The sequence below is a fragment of the Phalaenopsis equestris genome, unplaced genomic scaffold (assembly GCF_001263595.1).
Source record: "Phalaenopsis equestris unplaced genomic scaffold, ASM126359v1 Scaffold000036, whole genome shotgun sequence".
NCBI lineage: Eukaryota > Viridiplantae > Streptophyta > Magnoliopsida > Asparagales > Orchidaceae > Phalaenopsis > Phalaenopsis equestris.
Window position 1 is genome coordinate 5,227,738 of NW_018164478.1, and position 25,009 is coordinate 5,252,746.

Consider the following 25,009-nt stretch of genomic DNA (forward strand, 5'->3'; position numbering starts at 1 on the left):
ATATATATATATATATATATATATATATATTCACTCACATGTGAGGGCACCAACCCATTCATTTGGAATCTTTCATTTTATTGTTAACCAATATGACTCTTTTAAGCACACATTTATTATAATCTTTAGGCCAAAAAATAACATATTTATGTAGAATATGCATGTATGAGAGAATATTGTCCTTTGTTTTATTAGGCAGAGTGAGTATTTGATGCATATTTCTTATTTTGTTTAGAACTGATGTGTTGCGTATTGGAACACTTATTGCTCTTTATAAATTTATTTTATTAATATATTAATTTTTTATTTTTTTTCTTTTGGTTCAATTTGTGCTTGAAAATCACATGTTTTAAAGTTTTATTGAATTTTAATTCTTATTTTGAATAATGATTTAACTTTTTTCCATCTAGTCTATCTTGATGTTTATTTCTGGTTAGACTTAATAGATTTATGAGTGTATATTAAATTTGACTTAAATGACTAATTTTTATTGTTGAAGTTTAAATATTTATAAAAAAAAAAATTTAATTAATATTGTTCGTTTTATAATTTATTATAGTTGTATTTCAAATAATTTATGTAAATTTTAATAAATGTGTATAGAAATATCAAATGATAAAAAAGGTCAAAGGATGAATAAATGTGTATTTTTCAAGCACTTAATTAGCTGATTGTAAATAATAAATGAGTACGTACGTAAGTATAAATAAACAAGATTATTAATATTTAATTTTTTTTGTATAAAAAGAAATTAAAAAAATAGTTGATTTTGTATTTACTTTTTAAAAAAATCAAAAAAATCGATTTTGACAAGGGGAAGACAAAATACACCATATTTGAATTCTTCACCTTATCTCCAACAATTGAACTAAGCCTTTGAGCACAAAAAATTTATATTTTTAAATAAATATATAGTTACAAATCTAACACAAAGAATTTTTATATTTTTATGCACATCATTCACGTCAACCATATTATTATTACCCACTTCTTAAAAAGAAATACATATTTTTTATCTAAAAATTTACAAAACCAAAATGTAAGAAGTGAAAATATCAAACTTTCAAGGTTGGGTTTGTAAATCCTAAAAAACAATGTAGTATTTATATAAATTTCTTTTATATATATATATATATATATATTGAATCATGATTTATCCGAGAATCCTAAAAAACAATGTAGTATTTATATAAATTTCTTATATATATATATATTGAATCATGATTTCACACCCAAGAAAAAGAATGTAAGATAGAAAAGAAAGAGAGAGATTCACGTATGAAAAGATCTTCGTATTTATATAAGATGGGATACAATGTATGGAGTTATATGTTTGCCTCTACTTTAACGGGAGAGATACATAATATTTTAGGTCTTTTATATTTATAGGCATTTGGCTCGGTAACCATATGACTCGGTCTGCTGAAATCATTTGGTATCAACACGACTTGTTAGTCCGATTGAGCTGAATCGGGGTTACTGATCGGCTTTTGATCGTTTTCAAGTCAGCAAGACAAGGCTCGGTCAACATGGCTTTGTTGATCAACTTTTTTAACTCGGTTGTCAACTATTGATCCCTGGATGAGGAACTCCTATCACTAGAGCAAGGTTAGACTATCGAGAAGAGAGTGAAACATCGTAATCTGATAGGTAGCTCACTCCTTGACGAGGTTATCCTTTGGGATGATCCATGCAATTATGTTATGGTCAGTTCTCGACCCCTAGTGAGGAATCTCAAGGACCCATGATATGGTTGGCAAAGCATAGCTCTTTACTTTAGTCTAGTCTTAACGAGAGTTAAGTCACTCTCTTAGCCCTGCTTGACTGGACTTGATCCTTGTTTCAAATGAACTGCATTTGGTCGGCCTCTAGCCCCAACACCTAGTCAAAATAGGTCATTTTGTCTCTCGCTAGTGGGCCCTTTGGTCTTCCTCCTGTGTGCCCTCCTTATTCGTACTTCTTTGTCTCATGGTCCGTTAGATCTCTTTGAAATTCATACTAATGCATTTATGATGTACATATTTTAATTTCCCGATTCTCTTTCTTCTTTAAAGTGGCGGATGTGAAAAAAATAAGAGAATTAAATGTAAAAGTTAACTCATTTATTTCGTAATTAGATATTTAATAATTGCACTCTTTAGATTTTTGTGCCCATGACTCTTATAGATAGAGTGTGATTGACGCCTTTGTTATCAACACTTTCTTTTTGTGTCTGTGTGTCTGATTCGGTCTGTTTTCAAAATATCTTCATGGTAAGCACTCTGAAACCTTCGGATGATATCCCAAGTGTGGAAATGATGAGGGCTTTTGTATTATATGTGTCTCTACCTCGTCTTGAGGTGAGAGAGAAGCTAGATGACAGAAGAGGCCAGAAAGAAAGAAGGAGCCCGATGACTAGAAGAGGCCAAAGGGTGAAGTGTAGAAGAAGAAGCTAACTTCCAAGAAACGAAACACAATCAAACTAACATATGAAGTGTGGTCATCAGACTCTCTTTAAGGCATTTGGCAGGAGAAGGATAGGGTAGAAGACAGAAGCAAGTTGGGTGGCTTGGCTATAGGCACGTCGACCCAACCTCGTGTCAGTCCATGTTCGGCGGCTGATTGGTCCTCCTATGGAGGGAACCATTGGAGCCCCTTTACCCATGGCATAGGAAACTACTGACGATCTATTATCGATTGAGGAATGGAAAATTTTGAATTCTCCACCGCCACCTGGTGAGAGTAGTTTTTTTTTTCTTTATTGAACAGATGTGGATCAGTTCCTTTGTATGAGGAGACTCAATCTTTATGGCTAGATAAAATTTCTCCATCTTTACTGAAACTTAAGTTTTGATGCAGAAGAGGTGATACAGATTATCAACTTACCTTTAGGGGACGATGTTCAGGTTCTTACCTTGAGATTGGTTGAGGCAACCTCGTCAGCAACTAGGAGCAAGGAAAACATGGATAAGTGCCCAACCAGGCCTCTTTTAGCTCGCAGAGAACACTTATAGGCAGAGGATGTCTTCTAGGTTGCTTGCTCATTACCTAGATGAGATGGAGGACTCCTATGCTCAAATTGTTGGGATGCAATGAGAGGAGGAAATAAAAGAGTTTCAGGATGAATTAGTAGCCTTTCGTTCGGAACTAGCAAACATTCATAAGACTTGTTTGATACTCCAAATTCTAAGTGATGCCTACCATGTAGATAGGTTTAAATTTGGTAGTGAAATGTTGTATAAGAAGTAGCTTCAGTGAGGACTTGTCTTGATTGAAGCAGTGAATGAACCACTTAAAAAATATTTTCTCCCTCAATGAAATTTAAATTTTTTTATGAGTTTATTATTTTTTGCAATTAAATTTTTTTTAATTATTTCTCCCTCAGATAATGTGATGTGATTTCTAAAAATTGAGTTAAGAATTTCATGATGATTCATCTCCCCTTTGTACTCCATATATAAGAGTTAAGGGTTGGATTTTGGTGTTGCGCTCTCAGTTCTCTTTTGCTTCTCTCTATATATTTTATGCTCCTTCCTTTTCCTTCAAAAGGCTTTGAAGTATTTGCCTAGGCTCTCCAGGTAGATCCCAACAACCGACATGTCAGTGATGTCACCGTGATACGTGACTTTACTACAAGACACTTACATTTTTTAAGATGTCATTCAACTTCAAGCAGTTGATGGGTATGATTGAGAGACCAACCTATTTAGAGAGATCACATTTTTTATAGAGATAAATTTAGATGGGGCATATGACTGCCTTTCTACCATGATTTGCAGTCGATCTCTAATCACAATAAAGTGATCTCAACCCAAATCAAGCTAAAATCGATAGCCTCTATCATGAACTACATCATCTAATACCGCTGACCTGGATTATTGTGGTCATTGAAGTTCTTCACCTACATTTTTTTCCTTAGAGTTGACACGAATGGCTACATTCAATTTGGTTCGCCTGGAAAGTTTTATTTACTTAGCCTTAAAAATAAGATCAAGGGCTGGAAACTCTATTTTTTCCTTGGTTCCTCCTCTATTGGATGAGAAATTCAACTTGCCCTGACCAGAATTGTTACAAGTAGAAGAAATTTGTTCTCACTCAAATCCTAAGCAAGGCAGATGAAGTGGAATAGAGGAATGCCATGGTGATGGTTGTGAACTGGTTCCTACAGCTAAATAAGTTTGGTGTGTTGACTGAGGTAATGTGAGCAAAGTTGGAAGACCTAGAGGCCCGACAAGAGGTGAACGAGGCTGCCCAAGTCTCTTAAAATAAGCTAAGGGGGAAAGTTGCTATCCCATAATTTGTAGTGATGACAAGCTAAGGGGTTTCAATTGTCTGTGCTAGCAAAAGGACCAAAATATTTACTACTGAGACATCAATTGTAATATGGTGAGTCTTGACTACCGAGTTGATCCTTCTTAAGAAAAAACCTAAGAATTCTTTGATGGTTGCAAGTTCTTCAGAAGTACAACACCAAGAGGTCGAATGTACCCTAAACGTTCAAGCAAGAGATGCTAAGGAGGGCCATCAGATGAGAGGCTAGGCATAGAACTAGGGACCCCTCGATCGGCCACCACAAGTTATCTGACATTATTGGAAAAAAGGGAAGCTAATCTACCTTCCCAATGACTCAATCTGAGCCTAAGCCAGAGCTTAAACTTATTGCCTCTGAGGATGAAGTATGCCACACGAAGGGAAAGACTTTAGAAAGTGATTCAAGTGCCTCACATCCTCCTCCTCTTGGGAAAGAGCACGAGGGTTCTCGTTGAATGTGGGTTCCCATGAAGAGGAAGAAATTGAAAGTTTATACCAGTACGGATTCTCGGTTCTCCCTCATCAACATGAGGTGTGACCAATATTCAAATTTTCTAGTTTCTTCCATCTATGTCTCCACAATTGGGGACATCATTTGGACCCAAAAAGTTTGAAGCATATCTTTGCGATCACAGCGTTTTAACTCTATGCCAATTAGTCGACAAATATTAACTGATGGAATTTAGAGCTTCCCACATTAAATCTACGTTGTTGATATCATCCAACAAGAAGGCATTTAGGGCTAACAATAAGTCTAAGCTCGCGAAAAGGTGAGCGAGTGTGGTAGAAGATTAGGTAGAGGATGTCAAAAGAAGAGCAGAGATAGTTGGAAGACGGTTAGAGGAAGCCAAGGCGGAGGCAAATTGAATGTAGTTTTTTTATATCCAAGAGGAGAACAATGCTTTGACGGATAAAAAGATGATGATAAGGATGGAAGAAGAGATCTTGAACGGCTAAGCTAGACATCTCCGCCTTGGAACTAAACTAGTGATCGATCAGTTTGTTCAGGCAAAGCTGGTTGACCCCAAGTTATCAGACTTGGATGAGTTCTTTGAACTCCTTTCTATCTTAGCTCCAACAACAAAAGAGGGTGATGGGAAGAAGGAGTTGGATGAAAAGAGTAATGTGGAGGGAGGTTCATCCAATGCTTGACTATGCTTCGACTTATCTTTTACTTAGGAAATTTTTTATTTCTTTGACCTGCTTGTAAATCACAGAAAAACTTTGCAAAAGAAAGCTTTTTTATATCTCCATTTATGAAATGAAATGAGGCTTTTAGTCAGCTTTTTTCCTTTTTATTGTGCCCTTTACCGTTATCACAATCTTTTTAATGAATGCTTGTGATGGTTGATGATTTAGTTCCTTGGGGATGATCTCTGGTTATTTTCTTGATGTGGCACCACCTGGATCAAGTGTTATGCCTTTTATGTTTATGTTTTTCAATCGAGTCATTATCTTGGATGGATCTCACATTTTTTCAGGCATATTACATGGATCTTGTACAGCTTTCGTGAGGGTAATCATCAATAATTGCTACTAGGATGATTCGCTTGACATCCACTATGGATCTTTTGCTAATGAGAAGGAATCATCTCTCGAGTTTGACCCACACCGAGTTAGGGGACATAGGTTCTTATTGATGCTCGGGAGTTGAGAATCCATTTAGATGAGTAATGTCAATTGAATGTCTTATATCATTGTCGGTCATTTTTTAGTGAGTTTTATTGATCAGATGAGTTGCATTAATATCAATTTATATTACTTTTTACATCTTAGACATCTAGTGTCAGTGTCATGTTTATCACTTCAATTCAAGTCCTCTAAGTGTTTACTAGATATTAATTTGTGTGAACTCCTCGAGTTGCTTGAGTGATATTTGAACTTGTGATTAGTTATATTACTTTTTACATCTTAGACATCTAGTGTCATTGTCATGTTTATCACTTCAATTCAAGTCCTCTAGGTGTTTACTAGATATTAATTTGTGTGAACTCTTCGAGTTTCTTGAGTGATATTTGAACTTGTGATTAAGAACATAATTAGCCAAGCCATGTCTTTAATGTTTACTTGTGTAAAATCACAAAATACGGGAAAAAATGTTGTTATTTTCTTACACATGATGATACAAGAAAATTTTTAAGGAGAAAACTTATTCATCTCCACTCCATATTCGTGGGGCCCATTTTCTCATGTATATGTTCAAATTATATGCTCTAGGGGCGACTTATTGATCAACGATGAACAGGTCAGTCTATATCCGATTTAATTTTTCAATTGTGTGCCCTCATGCAGCTAGATCTACCTTTTTCAACACAAGATCATCGAGTAAAGACATTCTCTCGAACATTCATGTTGTGGTATTAAGCAATTCTTTTCTTTACTTTTTCCTATCAAAGAGCTAATTCAACTCACTTTTTTCTGATAGAGCGCGAGCATCACACCTTCATCCTTTGTTTGTTTCCACTAATCCTGTTTCTCTTCATCAAATAATAAGTTTGTCATGACCCTCTGGTTGTGGTGATTATGTCTAGTAGAAAATAAGATCCATCCAGATGACTTTTGCTATAATTTAAGTGAGTGTCTTGGCTTTGATCTAGTTAGAGAAATAGTCCACAGTATTAATGAGGAACTTACGTTGGCCTTACAATAGTGAAAAAGGCCCGAAGATGTTTAATGCCTAAACATCAAAAGGCCAAGAGCTGGTGATCGATTGAAGTTTGTGTGCCGGTGTTGAAGGGGTGCATCTTTCTGACATTGCTATCATCTTCTAGAAATTTCTTTGACAAATTTCTATAATTTCAACCATAAGTAGCCTTCACATTGTACTATGTGCACCATATTCTTTCCTTTTGAATGGATTTCACACTCCCCAAGGTGTATCTCTTGGAGGAAAACTTCCATCTTGTTTTCCCATCTGCACCATATGTATAGTGAGGTGATTGATCTTCAGAAAAGCTTTCCATTGATTAGGAGATAATGTGTGGCCATGATCTTTAACCCCCTTTGGTCGACAATAACTTCCGATTTCTTTCTAATTTTAGGGTACTAGATGTAAGAATCCATCCAACTCCTTAGTCCTTCAGTCTCCAATTCCATCATTTTCGATTCTTCAATGGTTGGCCAGATCAATCTTTGGAGCATCCCCTCCCTCAAGTAGATACACTTAGATAGGAGGTCAACTATTTGATTCTCCTCTCAGGTGATGTTCTCTATTTAAAACCTTAAAACTTCTTAATCTCTATTTTTTCTTTGCTCAAGTCTCTGGCCATCATGTCATCCTCAACTTTAAATTTGTCATTGACTTGGTTCACCACCAGCTGTGAGTCTGATTTTATTAAGAGGTGCCACATGCCCATCTTGTATGCAAGCCTTAACTTAACAATCAAGGCTTTATATTTGGCATGATTGTTGGTGACTTCAAACCCAACTACGATAGAGTGTTAGACGTGTTCCTCAATCAGGCTAGTCAGAGCTGGACCAAGGCACGTCCCTGTCTACTTTGAAGCTTCGTCAATATACAGTGTTTAGATTTGATTTTTGGTGAATGTTACTTTACTTGATTAGGATAATTTTGCCTGAAAATCAGCTATCAGCTATGCTTAGATCATAGTACGGGGTATGTAGACAATATTGAACTCACTTAGCTCCATTACCCACTTAAGAAGTCAATTGGAATGCTCCACCCAAGTAAGGATAAACATGAGTGGGTGATTGGTGTAACCTGTATGAGATGTGTTTGGAAGTACAACTGCATTCTATGAGCGAGAAAAACAAAATTAAAAGTTAGCTTTTCAATAACGGAGTACCTGAGTTTGGCGTCTTGGAGTACTCTGTTTATGTAGTAAATCGAGGACTGTTTTTCAAGCTCCTCTCTGACTAAAACCAAATTGTTAGCCTCTAGTCATACCACACAAGTACAAAAGAAAACTCTTCATTAAACTTGAGGCTCTTAAGAAGTGGTGGAGATGCTAGGAATTCCTTTAGTCTCTTGAATATTTGTGCATATTCTTCTGACCAGGTGAAGTTCTTCACTTGCTTTAACATTTTGAAAAATGCTACACATTTGTCACCTTACTTGGAAATGAATCAGCTCAGATCTGACTGGTTAGCCTCGACACTTTTTTAGTATTCTGAGGGGAGGGCATGTCCAACAATACTTGTATTTTCTCCTAGTTGGCTATTATATTATATAGGGTTAATACATAGCCAAGAAATTTGGTTGTTGATGCTTCAAAAGTGCACTTTAGTGGATTTAACCTCCTATTAAATTTTCTAAGCGTATTGAAGGTTCCTTTTAAGTCTTTTATGTTTTTTTTGCCGTCTCACTTTTAGCCAATACATCATCCATAAAAACTTAATATTTTTTCTCTTTATTTTGAAAATATTGCATCCATTAACTACTAATAAGTAGCGTCAATATTTTTAAGCTCAAAGGGCATTACGTTATAACAAAATACATATTTGCTTGTTATGAAAGTTGACTTCTCTGCATCAACCAGGTTCATCTTTCTTTGGTGGTATTCTGAGAAGGCATCCAAAAAGCTCATACTGAGTGGCCAACCACCAAGCGCACTAATGCAACGATCTTTGATAATGGGTAGCTATCCTTTTGATAAGCAGAGTTCAAGTTTGTGAGATTGATGCACTTCCTCTATCCGTCGTTTGCTTTCTGCACCATCACCACATTCAAGACCTAGGTGGGAATCAACTACTGTGGGTTCTAAATCCCAAACTTCCAACATCTCCTTTTGGAACAAGTATTGAACGAGCGAAGACTCTCATTCTGACTTTGCCTTGTCTTCATAAGGTCTTGTGAACTCTTTCAGGACTTCTAAGCATTGAAAAACTACGCCACCAACAACCTCGTGCATACATACATACATATATATATATATATATATACATACATACATATATATATATATATATATACATACAACATATATATATATATATATATATATATACAGTCCTTTCTTTTCATGGCCTTTTCAGAAAAAGAATTCTTGGAAGTCAACGGCATGTACGTCTCTCCTCAATTGGTGCAACAGAGAGAAAGATGGGAAGACAAAAGATGGAAAATCCTTCACTTCACACGAATCTGTCACTGTCATCGTTAACTGAAGAAAACGACGACCCAGTCGTCGTTTGTCATTCACATTTGTTCTCATTCATTCACACCAACAGTTGTCTGATTAAGATGTTCCCACAGGAGAACTGTTCATGGAGTTTTGCATGGATTACTAATGCTCCGCAAAAATATTTACTTATAAAATAATATAATGTGTCTAATTTATGGTAAATGAAATTTATTTAATATATTGTCATTAAGAAAGAAATAATACAGATTGAAATGGGGGAAGTCTGCAATTCAATCGAAAAGGGCTCCTCAAAATTTATGACAGTTTTTATATATAATTGTTTGGAAGTACAGTAATTTTATTATTAAATCTGAGGGAGAGAACTAATGGTCTAGCTTTGAAGCTACAATGAATCTTTGGGTAGGTTGGTTGGTCGGCTGACTATGGGTCATAGTAGAGGCTCGGGGATCGATGTACCGGCAGTTGGTTTGCCCAAATTGCCTTGTCATTCCTTTTGTTGAGTTGTAAGTTGTCAGACAATGCAACCTCATACGCTGGATCTTCCACCAGTTTGTTCTTGTGACCGACTGGCTTAACTCGCCTTTCCCACTCGGGTTGAGTTCCATCTCCCGACCTCTAAATGGCCCTGGGTTCTTTTTTTCCATTAGTTTTGGTCTCCTCCTTCGGCCTTTTTGTTCCCCCAGGTCTCTTCTCACCTTCGGACTGACTCGATCATTCCAGTATTTTTTATTCTCAGGGTAGTGCTTCAATGGAGACAATCTAAAGGCATTCATCAGCGTCTCCACATTAAGGGCATCCTCTGCGAGTTTTTTACCACTTGCCATGAGAACACTCTCGAAGCTGTCCAACTGAAAGGCAAGGAATTGATTGCAAATATGGATCACAAAAACGTCATTCACACCCTATTTATAGAAATTGTGGGCACTGAAATCTAGAGAGTTCAATTATTAAAGGACTTATTAAAAAAATGAATATATATATTTTTTACATTTAATTCTCTTATAAGTAAGCAAATCGGGGAACTAAAATATGTACATCAGAAACGCGTCAGCATGAAAATTGAGAAAATTCAACATAGTAGGAGATGAAAGTATCGCTAGAGACAGCCAACGGAAGGAATACTAAAAATCATATCACCGAAAGAGCACCAAACGACTCAAATGACCAAGTACAAATTCCCTAAATTGGGACCTGAAGCCAATTGGATGCAAGCCATCAAAGCTACTAATTATGTTCTATCAAGTACAGAGCCCAAATCTCACCTCAGCATCATCAACTGCCTCATAAAAGCCTTTGAGTCTCTTCAACAGGAGATCGAAGATTTTACCACGATATACTCCAAGAACATCCCGAAGAATCTTTTGTCAAGGGGTGAGCTACTTACGGTGATTCACCCTCTCCCCAACATCCTAGTCTCATTCATGCAGTTGAAAGCTACTCATCAAGGGGTCGATAGTCAACATTTGAACTAAAGCAGCCGATAGGCAGACTCAAGCTAACCAAGTCAAGTCCGGACGATTGACAATCAATAGGAGTCGATCAACTACCGACAACTCAACATTGTCAGATGAATGAGTCTTGTCGAACCAAGTCAAGTCCGAACGATTAGGTAGCCAAGCCACGAGCTCATTTATGTCAATACCCAAAAAATTCTGTAACACCTCCATTAAAGCAGGGGTAATCATCTAATTGCACATATTGAACCCCCTTGGTCTATAAATAGGGGACAATTCCATGAATAAAATATTACAATTATTGTGAACTTTATCTCTCTCTCTCTCTTATTTTATACTCTATTCCTTGGGTGTGACTCAGACAAATTCATATTCAACAAAACCTAATACTCATGTTGTTAGATACAAAAGACTAGTTAGAGCAACATGAATTCTATTTGATATTGCACTCATAGTGGATTTCATGAGTAAAACTTAAGAAGTTGCATATTAGATGCTGCAAATATAACATTGAACTACTACTAATGGCTAGATGAATAAGTACAGCCAAATAAAATTATTACAAGAGTTTAGGATATTGACCAAATATTCATTCTTATAACTCGAGTGTTGAAGTTGAAAAATAATCAAATTCATTAACAAAAATTGTGGTCAATAGTTCAATAGTAAATTGTGAACCTTATGAATCTTCTCACTTAAGTATTGACTTTCAAGTTAACATCGAGTAAGCTCAAATTGTGCGGAATAGAATAGACAACAGAAAAATTCAATCTATAGTACATCATACTGAAGGTGATGAGATCCGTCCAACTTTTCTTAGAAGAATAACATTTATTTAAATACCAATTAGTCTTCAACAACATTTGAAATTTCAAAATCAAATAAACGAAGGAGAATTTTCATTTTCATTTAAGGTGATTGTCTAAGCGCACATTTTTCTACTCAATTCATGAGTTGAACAAACTCAATTCATAGTAGACTAAAGTTGAACTTCAATGCATTATTAAGGAAAATTATGTCACTTATGTCATTTTCAATTGTTGATATGTATATTTTGGCATTTTGGACCAACACAAACATTGTAGACAGCTGGGGAATAGGAACATCAAGTAAGCTCAATTGGTGCGGAATAGAATAGACAACAGAAAAATCCAATCTATAATACATAATATTGAAGGTGATCAGATCCGTCCAACTTTTCTTAGAAGAATAACATTTATTTAAATGCCAATTAGTCTTCAACAACATTTGAAATTTTAAAATCAAATAAATGAAGGAGAATTTTCATTTTCATTTAAGGTGATTGTCTAAGCGCACACTTTTCTACTCAATTCATGAGTTGACCAAACTCAATTCTTAGTAGACTAAAGTTGAACTTGAATGTTCTATTAAATGAACACCTATTAATGCAAAATATTAAATTAATGAATAAGATCTACTATTAGTGTTGTTTGGATGCAATATCTATGATGCATGTATTTTCAATATGTAATGTAAATTACATATCTTGCATCTATATATTTGATATGATTTATTTGCTTGTAAGGTAAATTCACGAAATAATTTTTATTTTGTTTGGGGCCTGGGGAGCGGGCGGGGCATGTACATACATACCACCCAATTCTTATGTATGTATGTATTTATACATCTAACTCCTAATCTTCATCTTTTATATTTATACCACCCAAATCTTTCATATCTCATTGAAATACTGTCATATTAGCTTTTAAGAAGTGAAATATATCTTTTCATGCATAGAAAGAACTATATTCCAAGGCGGCTAATAAACCAGATGAGATAAGATAAACTGACTAAATGTGTCAAGTTATTTGAAAAGTCTCAGATGTAGATTAAACAATATAATGACAGATCAAAAGCTGAATGACTTCTTAGTCATGGAGGAACTCGGTCAAGTTGACTGAATAAAAGCTTAGCAATCCCAATAGAAATGAACATGATGTTGCCAAGTTCTCATGCATTTCATATGAATTCGTCATCACCTTCCATGTAAAAGCGAAGAAAGTTCACTCTTGAAAGTAATATTTGCTTAGCTTGAAAGTAAGACTTGGCTTTTGGATAAAATTCAAAGAAGAATTATGTGACAACATTAAGCTTCGCGAAAAGATGTGGGTATTGGGAGGGTCGGGCTTATTCGGGGTTTGACCAATCATAACGGCTCAAATCGAGCTTATTCGGCTTTTGACCAGTCAGTCGTATCGCGCGCGTTTCATCGCCTCCCCCCCCCCCCCCCCCCACTAAATGGAAATATAAGCTAAAAATTTTATATTTGAAAGATATATCTAACTTTTACAAATCTTCGAGGACTTTTACTTCCAATTTCAAGGATTTTCCAAAATGAAAAAATGTTAAGATTTAAATATGTAAATACATGGGAATAAATAGTATGCCCGTAAAAATTTAAAGTTTAGAAGCTAAACGTAAATAGAAAAAGTTGAATGGCATGCGTGTAAATTTGAAGTTCAAGTGATTAAGTGGTATATATATGTATTTAGAGATGAAGATTGGGTGTCAAATATGTAGATACATAAGAATTGAATGTTAGGTATGTACACATGAAGATTAGCCCCTAGATATGTGTGAATGCATAAGAATCAAATAGTATGTTCGTAGATATTTAAAGTTTAGTGCTAACACTTTTCTTATGTGCATGTTATGATGGTCTTTAAGACGGCTATATATATTGGGGCCGGATTCCACATGAGTGGGTTGGGTTTGGCTACTTCGAGCTTTGACTAAATCAATGCAGGCTTAGGCCGTGCCAGATCCGCCATCCAAATTTATAATTTTTAATAGTCAAGTCAGTCCATGAACCCACAAGTCCACCCGCCTAATGCCCAGATCTATTCATGACCATCTAGAGATCAGTTGCGAAGAATGTAAATTCTAGTTGAATCAAGTATCTGAAAAAAAAAAATTAATTAAATCTCATTTGAATCACACTTCATTTAGGGGTAATCGCTTATGGTTGCTCTTTGGTGTCGCTTCGTGTCCTTTCCTGACCTCCGTTCAATACTTTTAAATAACTTTTTTTCACTTAAAATATAATAAAATTATAAGAAAATACGAAAAAATCCCCAATTTAATTTCTTGAAATTCCATGATAGAATAATTTTCTAGACAAATATTATTGATGTTATATATATATATATATATAGTAAAGAAATGGGTAGAGGCTATTATATGAGCCTCCAACCATTCATTCCTAATGTGTCTAATGGTTTGAGTAACATCTTCTTGAGGTTAACTGTGCCAGTGAAGATTCAAACCCCCAACTTGAGAGGTTTTATACCGTGAATGCCAACAGACTGGGCTACGTGGCGCGCACGCACACACTATATATATATATATTAATTCAATTTGTCAAAGTCTTGTTGAGTCTTGTCAAGATATCCTATTATCATTCTTAGCTATTCTTGCGGAGTAATAATCATGAATCTTAATGCCTTCTAAGAGAAGGACCAATTTTTTAAAAGTTAAATTTCTATCAAGCTGCTTTTTGAAGAAATGTCCCCCCTTGGAGGCTTTTTTTTTATTATAAATAAGTTATATATTAATTTATATTAAGTTCATTATAAATAAATTATTTTAATATTTTTACTTTAATGAATATATTAAATTTGTTAATTATTTATTAAATTAATTAATATTAAATTAATATTAAATTAATCCAAAAAGTATAATTCAGCAACATAAATTAACTAACAATATATGAAATTCATAGAAAATATTCTCATAACATTATCTTTATAAAAAAATATAATCTTTTATGCCGGGTGGATTGAAGTCGGAGCACGGTGTACACCGAGATGGTGGTCACGGTGGTCAATGTTCTTCAAAACTTTCTTTAACATCATTGTCTTCAGTTACTTTATAACTTGCCATGACATCCATTAATTTTGCTCCATTGATTATAGACACACATTTTTGTTGCAAAATTAGTTGGGGAATCCATGAAGAGGAATTTCAAGAACCTCAGTTGCAACGTCGATCACTACGACCACTGTTATGATATATATTGGGCTCAAGCGTCATTCCACACAACGTAGAGATAGTATTTTTTTTTTGTAAATATGATGTTAGGAGAATATTTTCATGTGAAATAAATTTTAAGAATTCCTAGTTAATTTTTTTGTTCAATTATATTTTTTTGATTAATTTAATATTAATTAAATACAATTATATTTTTTTGATTAATTTAATATTAATTAATGTAATAAATAATTAAAAAATTTAAAATTATCATTAATGTAAAAACGACTTAACTAATTTGTTTATAATAAACTTAATACAAATTAAAATTATCATTAATTCACGCTATACCAGTTTTGGTCCCTTCAACTAATTTAATATATGGAAATGTATACTAACAAGTACTTGTTATCTCCTATGACATCTTTATAAGTTGATAACCCATCTTCAATGTTATAGGGTGAGTTGCAAACTCTAGTGTACTATAACAATGGTAAGGGAAGAGTGTGTGGATAAAAACTATCATAAGAACTTAATAATTTTTTGGTGATGACTAAATAGAGTATAAAGATTCATTTTTTTATTAGACAATAGAATATCTTCTAAAATATTGGTGAATAAAAAATTAAATAGTGTTAAGAGAAAAGAATACAAAATAGGTTGACCAACATTAACCTTGATATGAAAGGTCAATCAACCATAAATGAGGTTAATAAAACTTATACCTCTTGAATACAAAAGTATCTAGGAAACACACCCAAGGAATGGAACATTCCAAATAACTTGCCCTGCTAGGAAGTGAATATAAGAGAGAGAGAGAGAGCAGCAGCAGCAGTAGACAGAAAAAAGAGTGTCTTATTCATGATTTAAACTCTTATTTATAGACCTAGCTCCCAATATTACAAAAGTACATTTTAGCCCCCTTATTTTTAACGTTTAAAGGGGGGTTCTTTTTGGTAATTATAGAGTTATTTGCATATACTAAGATTGAGGACAGATTCGATTGATGAGGATTGTTGATCACCTGACAAGCATTGATTTGATCGATATATAGTTTGAAAGAGAGCTCCCCGTCGATCGTCCCGAAGGCTGATTATCGCCCTGCGAGAGTTTCTCCTTGCGTGTTTTGTCGATCGTTCAGTCAATGTGCTTCATTCGCTAATATTCATCCAAAAACAATCGTCTAAGGTTATGCTCGATCGTCCACATCCGTTTCCTGAGCCATTCATCTGTTTTGATATATATGTTGACATATTTTTATATGTACCTTCTCAACCGCAACAACCTCGACACTCATCGGCAGCGATACATGGAGGTCTCCTTCCCACTAGCCAAACAAGTTAACTGTGTGGACAAACACCATTCTTTTATGTCAATGTGGAGGTTCACTGGCTATCTAGGCTCAAACAATATTCAACCAAAGCTTAGTTCTTCAAATGTAGATTTCTTTGATGATGAGGCTTCTTCTTGGTACTATATTTTGCATGCCCAAGCTTGAACTAGCTTACCTGGGAAATCATCAATTGAGCTCCAGAGAAAATAAGTTTCAAGTTAGAGTTTTATGGAATGCACCAATCGTGCATAATTCAAGTGTTAAGTGCTTTGGTAGTGCAATTTTATTTGCTACAAAATATTATGGGTTGTACCAATTTTTCAGGATTTAATGTGATGTGTTTTGGTGATGCATTTTGATACTATTGCATAATAATATATTATTAATGCTTTTCTCTATTAATTGCTAGTAAACTTCAACAACAAAATTTGTTTTTTCTGTGTTTTTTTTTTCATGAATAAGTAATTTGTTTGAAAACATATGTCTAAGTTGATTGATTGATTGAATGATGTTGATGTTGAGGCTAAACAAAGCCATTCACCTTTTTCTTGCACTTCATATAATAACTTCAATTTTTTATATTCATGGAGTTGAAATCATTTTGATATCTCGGACAACTCAGGGATATGATGATTAATTTTCTACCATCATATTCAACTAACTTGCATGGATGGATTCACCCTTCAAGTGCCCCTAAAATATGTATAATTCTTTTCAATGGGTTAAGATTATGAAAATACAAAACTATATGGTATAAGTAATATAAAATAAAAGATATAATGGGAAGGGACAACCCCATGACTATGGTAATGATCTCAAATCATCATAAATTAATAAATTGAGATGCTAATTTTTAGATCAAATTGAAAAATGAACTTAAATACAGATGTCAAACTCATATGATAATTAAAGTCGTCTTCTTAGAAACTAAAAGAAAATACCAATTCAAATCAAATATCTCTAATTTATCCTTCTAATGAGTTCCATGATGTCATAACCCAAATGCATTATTTCTTAGTTTTAGTTAACCAAATTGGCTTGATAAATTTAAACTCAATTTCAATATTTCTTAGATTTAGCCTTTAGGCTGAACCTATATTTAAAAAACCTAAACTATAATATAATGTTATCTATCATTGATATTTATTAGCTCCATAAATGATGAAGTTAATCTAAGTAGAATGCTATGTGGATGTTAATTTATAAAGTTATTTTTTTAGAAGCAACCCTCAAATATGTTGATTTATCATCTACCATATGACTGAATTACTATAAAGGTCAAGGTCTTGATCTATTGTAACATTCTCATAATAAGTAATCCTAGTATTACCATTGTAACCCCTCACTTTACAAACCACAAGTTTTTGGAAAAAAAAACGTAGAGAAATATTAGGTTTGAGGTGCCCCACCTTCTTTAGGCTTGCTTATTTAGGATTAGAAGAAGGGGTAGCGTCAATCTTATTTAGGATTAGAAGAAGGGGTGGCGTCAAAGATAGACAGGTTGTTTGAAGGTGCTTTAGGCTTGCTTATTTAGGATTAGAAGAAGGGGTGGTGTCAAAGATAGACAGGTTGTTTGAAGGTAGAGGAGGAAAAATTTTTGAGTTTGGGGCTTCGGATAGAGAGACACTACGGGCATGTTTGGCACAGCGAAACAATTGTTGGGCGTTTTCAAGACATCGACTTCGGTGTTTGTTTTCTCCTTCTTCGCTGCGTTGCGGGACAAGTTAGTTTCCATTTGTATTACACGATGCCCGAGGGTTCGACCCCCTAGGTCTCGCGTTCGGAGAAAATTGTTTAAGGCTCTGTCCTCCCAGCAGTCGCACGTCCGGTGTTATTCGCAGTATTATTCGCGGCTTATGTCAGCCGTTGATTCTCTGTGTTATACACTGTATTATTCAAGGTGTTATTCACTGTATTATTCACATCATTGCCAGTTGTTGATTCGTATTGTTTTGCGGTGTTATTTGTGGTAGTATTCAGATATTATTGTGATGTTATTCGCGTGGGTTTTTGGTGTTATTAGTAAGTTATGCAGTGTTATTCATGCCTTTTGCCATAGCCGATGTTATTCATGTTGTTTAGTGGTAGTATTAATGGAAAATTAATTTTATGCAAAAAATGATTACTTTCAATTAAAAAATTATATGATAATTGTTTATTATTTTGATAATTGTGCTAAAAATTTTCTTGGAAGATTTGCATACATAACACTCAATTTTTATATATTTACATATTTAACACCAACATTTTAATTTTTACATACCTACCACTTTATTTATGCATTCTAAGATATATTTCATTTTTTGAACAATAAAATGATGATATAAATTTCAAAAATTAGTAATCAAACAAATAATTTAATTTACTACGTAGTATTCATCTAAGATAATAAGTTAATTTAATTTACTATATAGTATTTATCCAGGATAAAATTTCTAGTATGCAAATTCCTTTAGTGGTAAACTAATAACATTGAAATACACATCCAAAAAGATTTTTCATAAAAAATAACAGATTTATTAAAGCATTTGAAATAATATCATGTCAAAATTAACAAATTATAATTGCGCTAAAAAAATGGTAACAAATATTAGCAGATTTATTATAGTTATGATAGTTTTGTCGTAAACAGCGTTACTGCAAAGGGGCATAATGATCATTTATCCAAAAACAACTGCAAATCAGTTGTTTTCAAACGCACAAACCAAACAAACAACCAGCTTATCGGGATTGTTTAGGGTTAAGCTGCTCATCAGAAGCTCATCTGCAGCTTATCGTAAACAACGGGATAAGCTGCTCATCAGCAGTTCATCTGGATCAGCAGCTCATCTGGATCAGTTGTTCATCAACAGATTATCAATTATCTGTAGCTGCCCCAAACAGACCCTAAGTGAAGAATTAGGGAGAGGCTCACGTGGGATGAGGAAATTGTTGATCTAAGGAAATTGTTGATCTAAGGAGAAGGAGGAGGAGTTCGGTCATGAAGCTATATGTGGATCTCGGGTAGGGGATAAGTATTTTTTGATTTGACGGGGAGGGGCAGGATTTTTTAGGACTGGAGTGGGGTTAGGAGGTAGGATAGGAGATTGTTTTCTAAAGCATATATGACGAAGACCAATAGGTCTTCTACTTCTGCTCCTGCCACGTATAGGTAGGATGGGTGGGGGATTGGTAATTAGGCATCTTAGGTCATGAAGGAGGATCGTGGCAGGATAAGATGGTACTATGTTGAAGTACTTGAGTGTTAGACAAGTAGTTATGATTACCCTGAATGGGAAATCAGCAAGCACTTTGTTTAGAAGAGTAGTTATGATTACCCTGAATGGGAAATCAGCAAGCACTTTGTGCTAAGTCAGGCTTATAACAAAAGCAAGCCTAAAATTTTCAGAAACTATTCATTGAATATTGCACACTTACATACTCAACGAGTTTCCTTTGAGAGTTCTTCCTTCGCATACTAAAGTTAGTCTGGATTTCTCTCACAAAAACTGACCCAATCAGAAAACAAGACTGTTAAAATCTTTTCACATTAGTACTGAAATGCTACGAAAACCAAGTGCCAGCATCAAAATTTAAGTTTTTTTCTCTTCCTCGTACAATTGAAGCATAAACTCAAGGAAAGAAAAGCAAGCAACAAGATCAGTTAAAGAGCTGAAGTTGGTGAAAAAAATGAAATTAAGAAATGAGAACAGTGGCAAAGAAGTTCAGAGATTTACACTAAAAGAAGAGGTACATGCGTTAAGTTATTTATCAGGCCAATTATACACTAAGCATACAAGGACAAGGATCAGAACACAGCTCTCAGCATCCATTAATGTTTCACAGAGGAAGTGAAACTATGGAGGCCTAAGAATTTCAACATTGAAATCATACAGCAGCAGGTTAAAAAGCTTTTCCTATTTCTTGCTAAAAAAGTTTCTCAGCATCCCCTTTTCTAGTCTCTCCAAAAGCTTCTTTGATCCGGGCACATCCAGCACTTTAAGCTTCTTCAGGTACCCAATTGCACCATGAGAAATCATTATCTTCTTCGACTTCGTGCTGGAAGACAATGTCAAGAGGCAGGATACCGCATACTTCTTCGAAGTATTCACTGGACTGGGGTCAAGCAGCTGAACCAAGCTTGGTACACTCTTCTCATTCTTCTTCACATCTTGACAAATTGGCCGATAGCTCATCAATGTAGCAATTGCCTGCGCGGCAACCTCCCTCACTCCATTGGACTTGGCCTCCAACAACTTTATAAGAAGTGTAACACATCCATACTCCCAAATCATTCTTTTCATTTCAACGGAATCAGATATCCTACATATTGCAGATGCTGCAGCCTGCTGCGCACCAAAAGATCCATCCTTCAGTACATGAATTAGCCTTGGCAGAAGTCCAAGAGAGGGCAGACTATCCGTTGAGACTGAAGCCAAAAGATTTCTCAGAGCAGAAACCGCTGATTCCTGTGGAAGCGGACCATCAATATAGTCCAACAGGCTTTGAATTCCACCCTCAGACACAATTGACTTTCTCAGGCTATTGCAACCAGAAGACAAGTTCTGCAAGCACTCAGCTGCATACTCCTTTGCACCCAAAACAGCACCACAGTTGAGAATATTGATCATGACTCTGATAGCTCCTTCATCAATGAGACTCTGTCGCAATTCCACCACCGCAGAGAGGTTCTTTATGGTGCCGGCAGCGGCCAGTTGTGTAAATGAATCCCCATTCTGGCACACCTCAATCAAAGGCTGTATACCCCCATCACCAGCTATGGCTCTAGCCGTATCTACAGACATAGATAGCCTCTGCAAGGATATTACCGCCTTCTCCCTTCCCACAAGGCTACCGGATTCCACAACTCTTATCAACGGTGGCAGGACAGCTTCAGAGACAAGCAAACCGTCGCAATTTCCAGATTCCGCAAGAAAACTGACTACTGTGGCGGCCTTCTCCCTGATCTTTAATGATGTGGAGGAAAGAAGCTGAACTAGTGCTGCGATGCTGCTACGACCTAAAGCGGCCACCACAGTTTTCTCATCCTCCCGCATCACCTCAAGCAACCCATCAACAGCGCGGTTCTTCGCTTCTGCGTCCCCAATTTGTAATCTTGCTAGCAATTCCCTGATCTTTGATTCGGGGGAAGCGCCGTCGGGGCACAGGGGGACGGCGGCTTCACCGAGAACTCCCGATTTGATGAGAAGTCGGCAATCGCGGAGATTGAGCTCAAGCTTACCGGACAGAACATCAAGGTCGCTCTGCATCTGGAGCTTTCCGACCGATGGGTTAACTCCAGAAGCTCGGTCGGCCAATTCAATGACTTCGGCTAGGGTCGCAGCTACAGACTGAAGCTGCTCGACGCAAAGAGCGTTCTTTGCGAAAAACGGGTGGCTTGAAAGGTCGGAGAGGCATCCCGGGATGAGGTCTAGTTTAGTAGAAACGGATTTCCAGCGGCTGGCGAAGCCCCGCACGCTGCTGGAGGTGGCGGACTGCGACTTTGAGAGGGCAGAAGGGAGAAGGAAGTTGGCGCGAGCAAGCCAGTGCTCGGCGGATAGTTCGACCTGGTCTTCCACCATGGAGACGGCTGCAGCAGTCGGCGGAAGGCCAGAGACAGATAAAGATTAAAGCTTTTTGAGGGGGAAATAAAAAAAAAAAAACAGCTTTTTGAGATCTTCTGGTGAGATTGAAATTGACGATTGAATTAAGAGTAAAGAAAGCAGAAAAGCGCGGAGCTGGTTGGCGGCCACCAGCTTCTCCGGCGAATAAGTAAATAGCATCGAAAGCGACGGAAGCGAGAAGAAGACGAGACTTAGCGAAAGTGGAAAACTGCTTATTAATATTTTAGAAATGGCTTACGGCAAAGTTCCACTTAGCTCCATCGCTACCCATCAATGGCGTAAAAGAGTCGGCGGAGCCTAATTGGGTTGGTTCGGGTGCAGGTGTGGCCAAGGATTAAAATGTTTCATGAAAAATGTAGCTTTAAAATCACTTTAATAAATTTATAACGATCAGAATGTAATCCTTTATTAATTATCTATATATTTAAGATATCTCATAATAACTTGACTATTTTTTAAAGCTTAAATTAATTATCTATATATTTAAGATATCTCATAATAAAAGTATTTTTTAATTCTTATTTTGAATAAAAATAATATAAAAACAATTTATAGAATTCAAAAATCAAAATTACCGTTTGAGACTCCACAGAAGTATTGAAATACGTGGACGAAAGTGCCCCTTGTCTGGCTCGGTGTATTTTGAAAATGAACCGGGGAGTGTGGGTAAATTAGTCAGTCTCTCAAAAGCTCCGGCAGATGGCGGCCGGAAGCCGGCTGCTTCGTCTCTAAAAGTGATTGTAAGAAAGCCAATCGTCAGAAGAAAGTTCTCAGAACACCTCCGCTGATCTGCTTTCCTTGGCTTTCAAAAGCTTGGTAATGATTCCTTTCCTTTCTACTTTGCTTTAGAAAAAAGAGAAAAAGGAGACGACATTATAAGAAGGAAAGCAAGGAAAAATGAAGCTCAGCTCTTGCACAGTATGCACAGAGGAAGATAGAGAGAGAGAGAGGAACCTTCTCCTTCGAGCGATGGAGCTCTGTTCTTACTCGAGAATGAGCACGGATCTCTCGGATTCAAAAAGGGAATTCCTTTTAAGAAGTTGCACAGTAATGATTGTGGGATTATAGATCGGACGGTTGGGCTTATCGGGAATCCGAGATCCGACCGTTGCCCCAAGATGGCATTCGAATTTGAATGCTTTATTTGAAAATTGAAAGATTGGCTAGCCAGATTGGCTGACGTGGGAGATTCTGCCTTCTGTCTCCATATGTTTAGATTTGATGATTGCTACAATTAACGGTGAACCAAATCAATAATTTCTTAATAATTGTAAGCATTTTGCCTGCCCATCTGTGATTAGGGCTGTAAACGAGTCGAGCTTGAGCGAGCTCAGGCTTGGCTTGTGTTCGGCTCGTTCGAAATAGCTCGTGTTCGAAATCGGCTCGTAAATAGTGTGTTCGTGTTTGGTTCAATTTAAACTTAAATTGAGAAAAATAGTTGTAAAATGTGGAATTCGAAATTGGATTAAATATATACAAAAGGTGTTCGTGTTCGTGTTCGTGTTCGTGTTCGTGTTCGTGTTCGTGTTCGTGTTCGTGTTCGTGTTCGTGTTCGTGTTCGTGTTCGTGTTCGTGTTCGTGTTCGTGTTCGTGTTCGTGTTCGTGTTCGTGTTATATAAATAGTTATATAATTTTTTTTATTTCAAGCTAAAACGAGTCGAACACGAGCGAACAAAGAGCTGTTCGTGTTCGGCTCGTTTATAATTCAAGCTTTACAACTTTGTTTGTGTTCGGCTCATTCGTTAAACGAACGAGCCGAACATGAGCTACTTAATGAGCCGAACACGAGTTGTTCGCGAACAACGAGCTTTTTTGACAGCCATACCTGTGATGGTTAAATCTGGCGGGTTATTCTTTTACCATGGGTGAGATTTTTTTTAAAAGGCATTTACATGTATATTATACAGTTCTTATACATTTACATATCTAACACCTTTTTTTTAAATGCCATAACACCTAAATTTAAATATGCATAATGACAAAATTTATAGGGGTATTTACTCCTATGAATTCACATTTTAAACTCCTAAATTATATATATATTTTTTACATTTATGTCACCCAAACCTTTCATATCACATATATCTGTAATATATTGCTATGTTTCTCCCTAAATGTCCTTTGAAATTATTTACTTTAGTAGGTCATCGTGATTGTCAAGATAATTGTTGCTATGACCGAATCACTACTTGTTGGATCTCTATTTCAATCACTCATAGGTTCAGCGAGTCGTTCGTCTGTTTACTCGATCAGTCGATCCATTTGATTTAGTTGAAGGATAGTCTACACCGTGCCGATTGACAGCTCTTTGGACTAGCCCGAAATGATCCTTCAACATGTGTCTTGACTTAGGGTTGCTTGATTCCATTCAACATACTTTGTTCATATAAATTTTAGTTCTCAGTTTTTACCGTGTATTAGTAGGCTACAAGCTTTATCAAAACATTGCTATTAAGTTTAGCAAAAGTTTATTTTATTTAAATAATTTTATCATTCAAAACTTTCTTTATGTACGTGTCTGTGGCTGCTTATAAATACAAGATCATCTTTTCAATTTTATCTATTAATTGTCTTCTCTTCGTGTTTTTTTTTTCCTTGGTATCTTGGTCTCCTTCATCGAAAAGAAGTGTCCTTGCGATGGATAAGCGTTTAGAGTCCCAAGCCGCCATCGCGAGTGAAATTTTTGTTCATAGCATGTTTGTCGAGGAGAAGAGTAAGAGACGTTTTGAAATTGATTGAAAGAGGAAACACATGGGGAAGAAGAGGCGGAGCTCCCCTTCTAGACATGTTGCCCTTCTGGCGTGGTTCTGAGAAGTGTTCCATTTATAGCCTTGGGTACCTATTAGTCGGTTGCAATTGTGCAGTCGCTCGACATGGCTTCACCAGCAGTCCTGACAATGACCCTTAGTATGGAAGGGGGTCAAGCCTTCTCAGTGCTCATCGATCCCCCATTGCCAAAGTGACTTCATCCTGAGGAGCTGACGGTATCTGAGGCTGGGTAAATTTTTGCACTCGATCAGAATAGTTTCTAGTTGTTGTCTTCTGGCTGCGTTTATTATTTTTGATATGATAGTTGACAAGATTGAGCCAGGATTAGATGACGTTCTCACAACATCGGTCGAGGCCAAGAAGCCAGTGGCAGAGGAAATGTGCCAGCTAAACGATGAAAGTGATGTGGTTGACCGACTCGAGGATCTCTTATTTCTTGTACAGACATGAGAGAGAGAGAGAGAGATG

General features: G+C 36.1%; 1 protein-coding gene across 1 annotated transcript; it reads right to left on the bottom strand.

The window, feature by feature from the left end:
- Positions 1–19,812: 19,812 nt before the first annotated feature.
- Positions 19,813–22,796, bottom strand: LOC110018945 (vacuolar protein 8-like). The gene is made up of 3 exons (XM_020716425.1): positions 22,727–22,796; positions 22,348–22,615; positions 19,813–21,738 (listed from the first exon to the last, which is right to left on the bottom strand). The coding sequence occupies exon 3, from the start codon at positions 21,728–21,730 to the stop codon at positions 20,066–20,068; it is 1,665 nt and encodes a 554-aa protein (XP_020572084.1). The 5' UTR covers positions 21,731–21,738; positions 22,348–22,615; positions 22,727–22,796; the 3' UTR covers positions 19,813–20,065.
- Between the last annotated feature and the right edge of the window lie 2,213 nt (positions 22,797–25,009).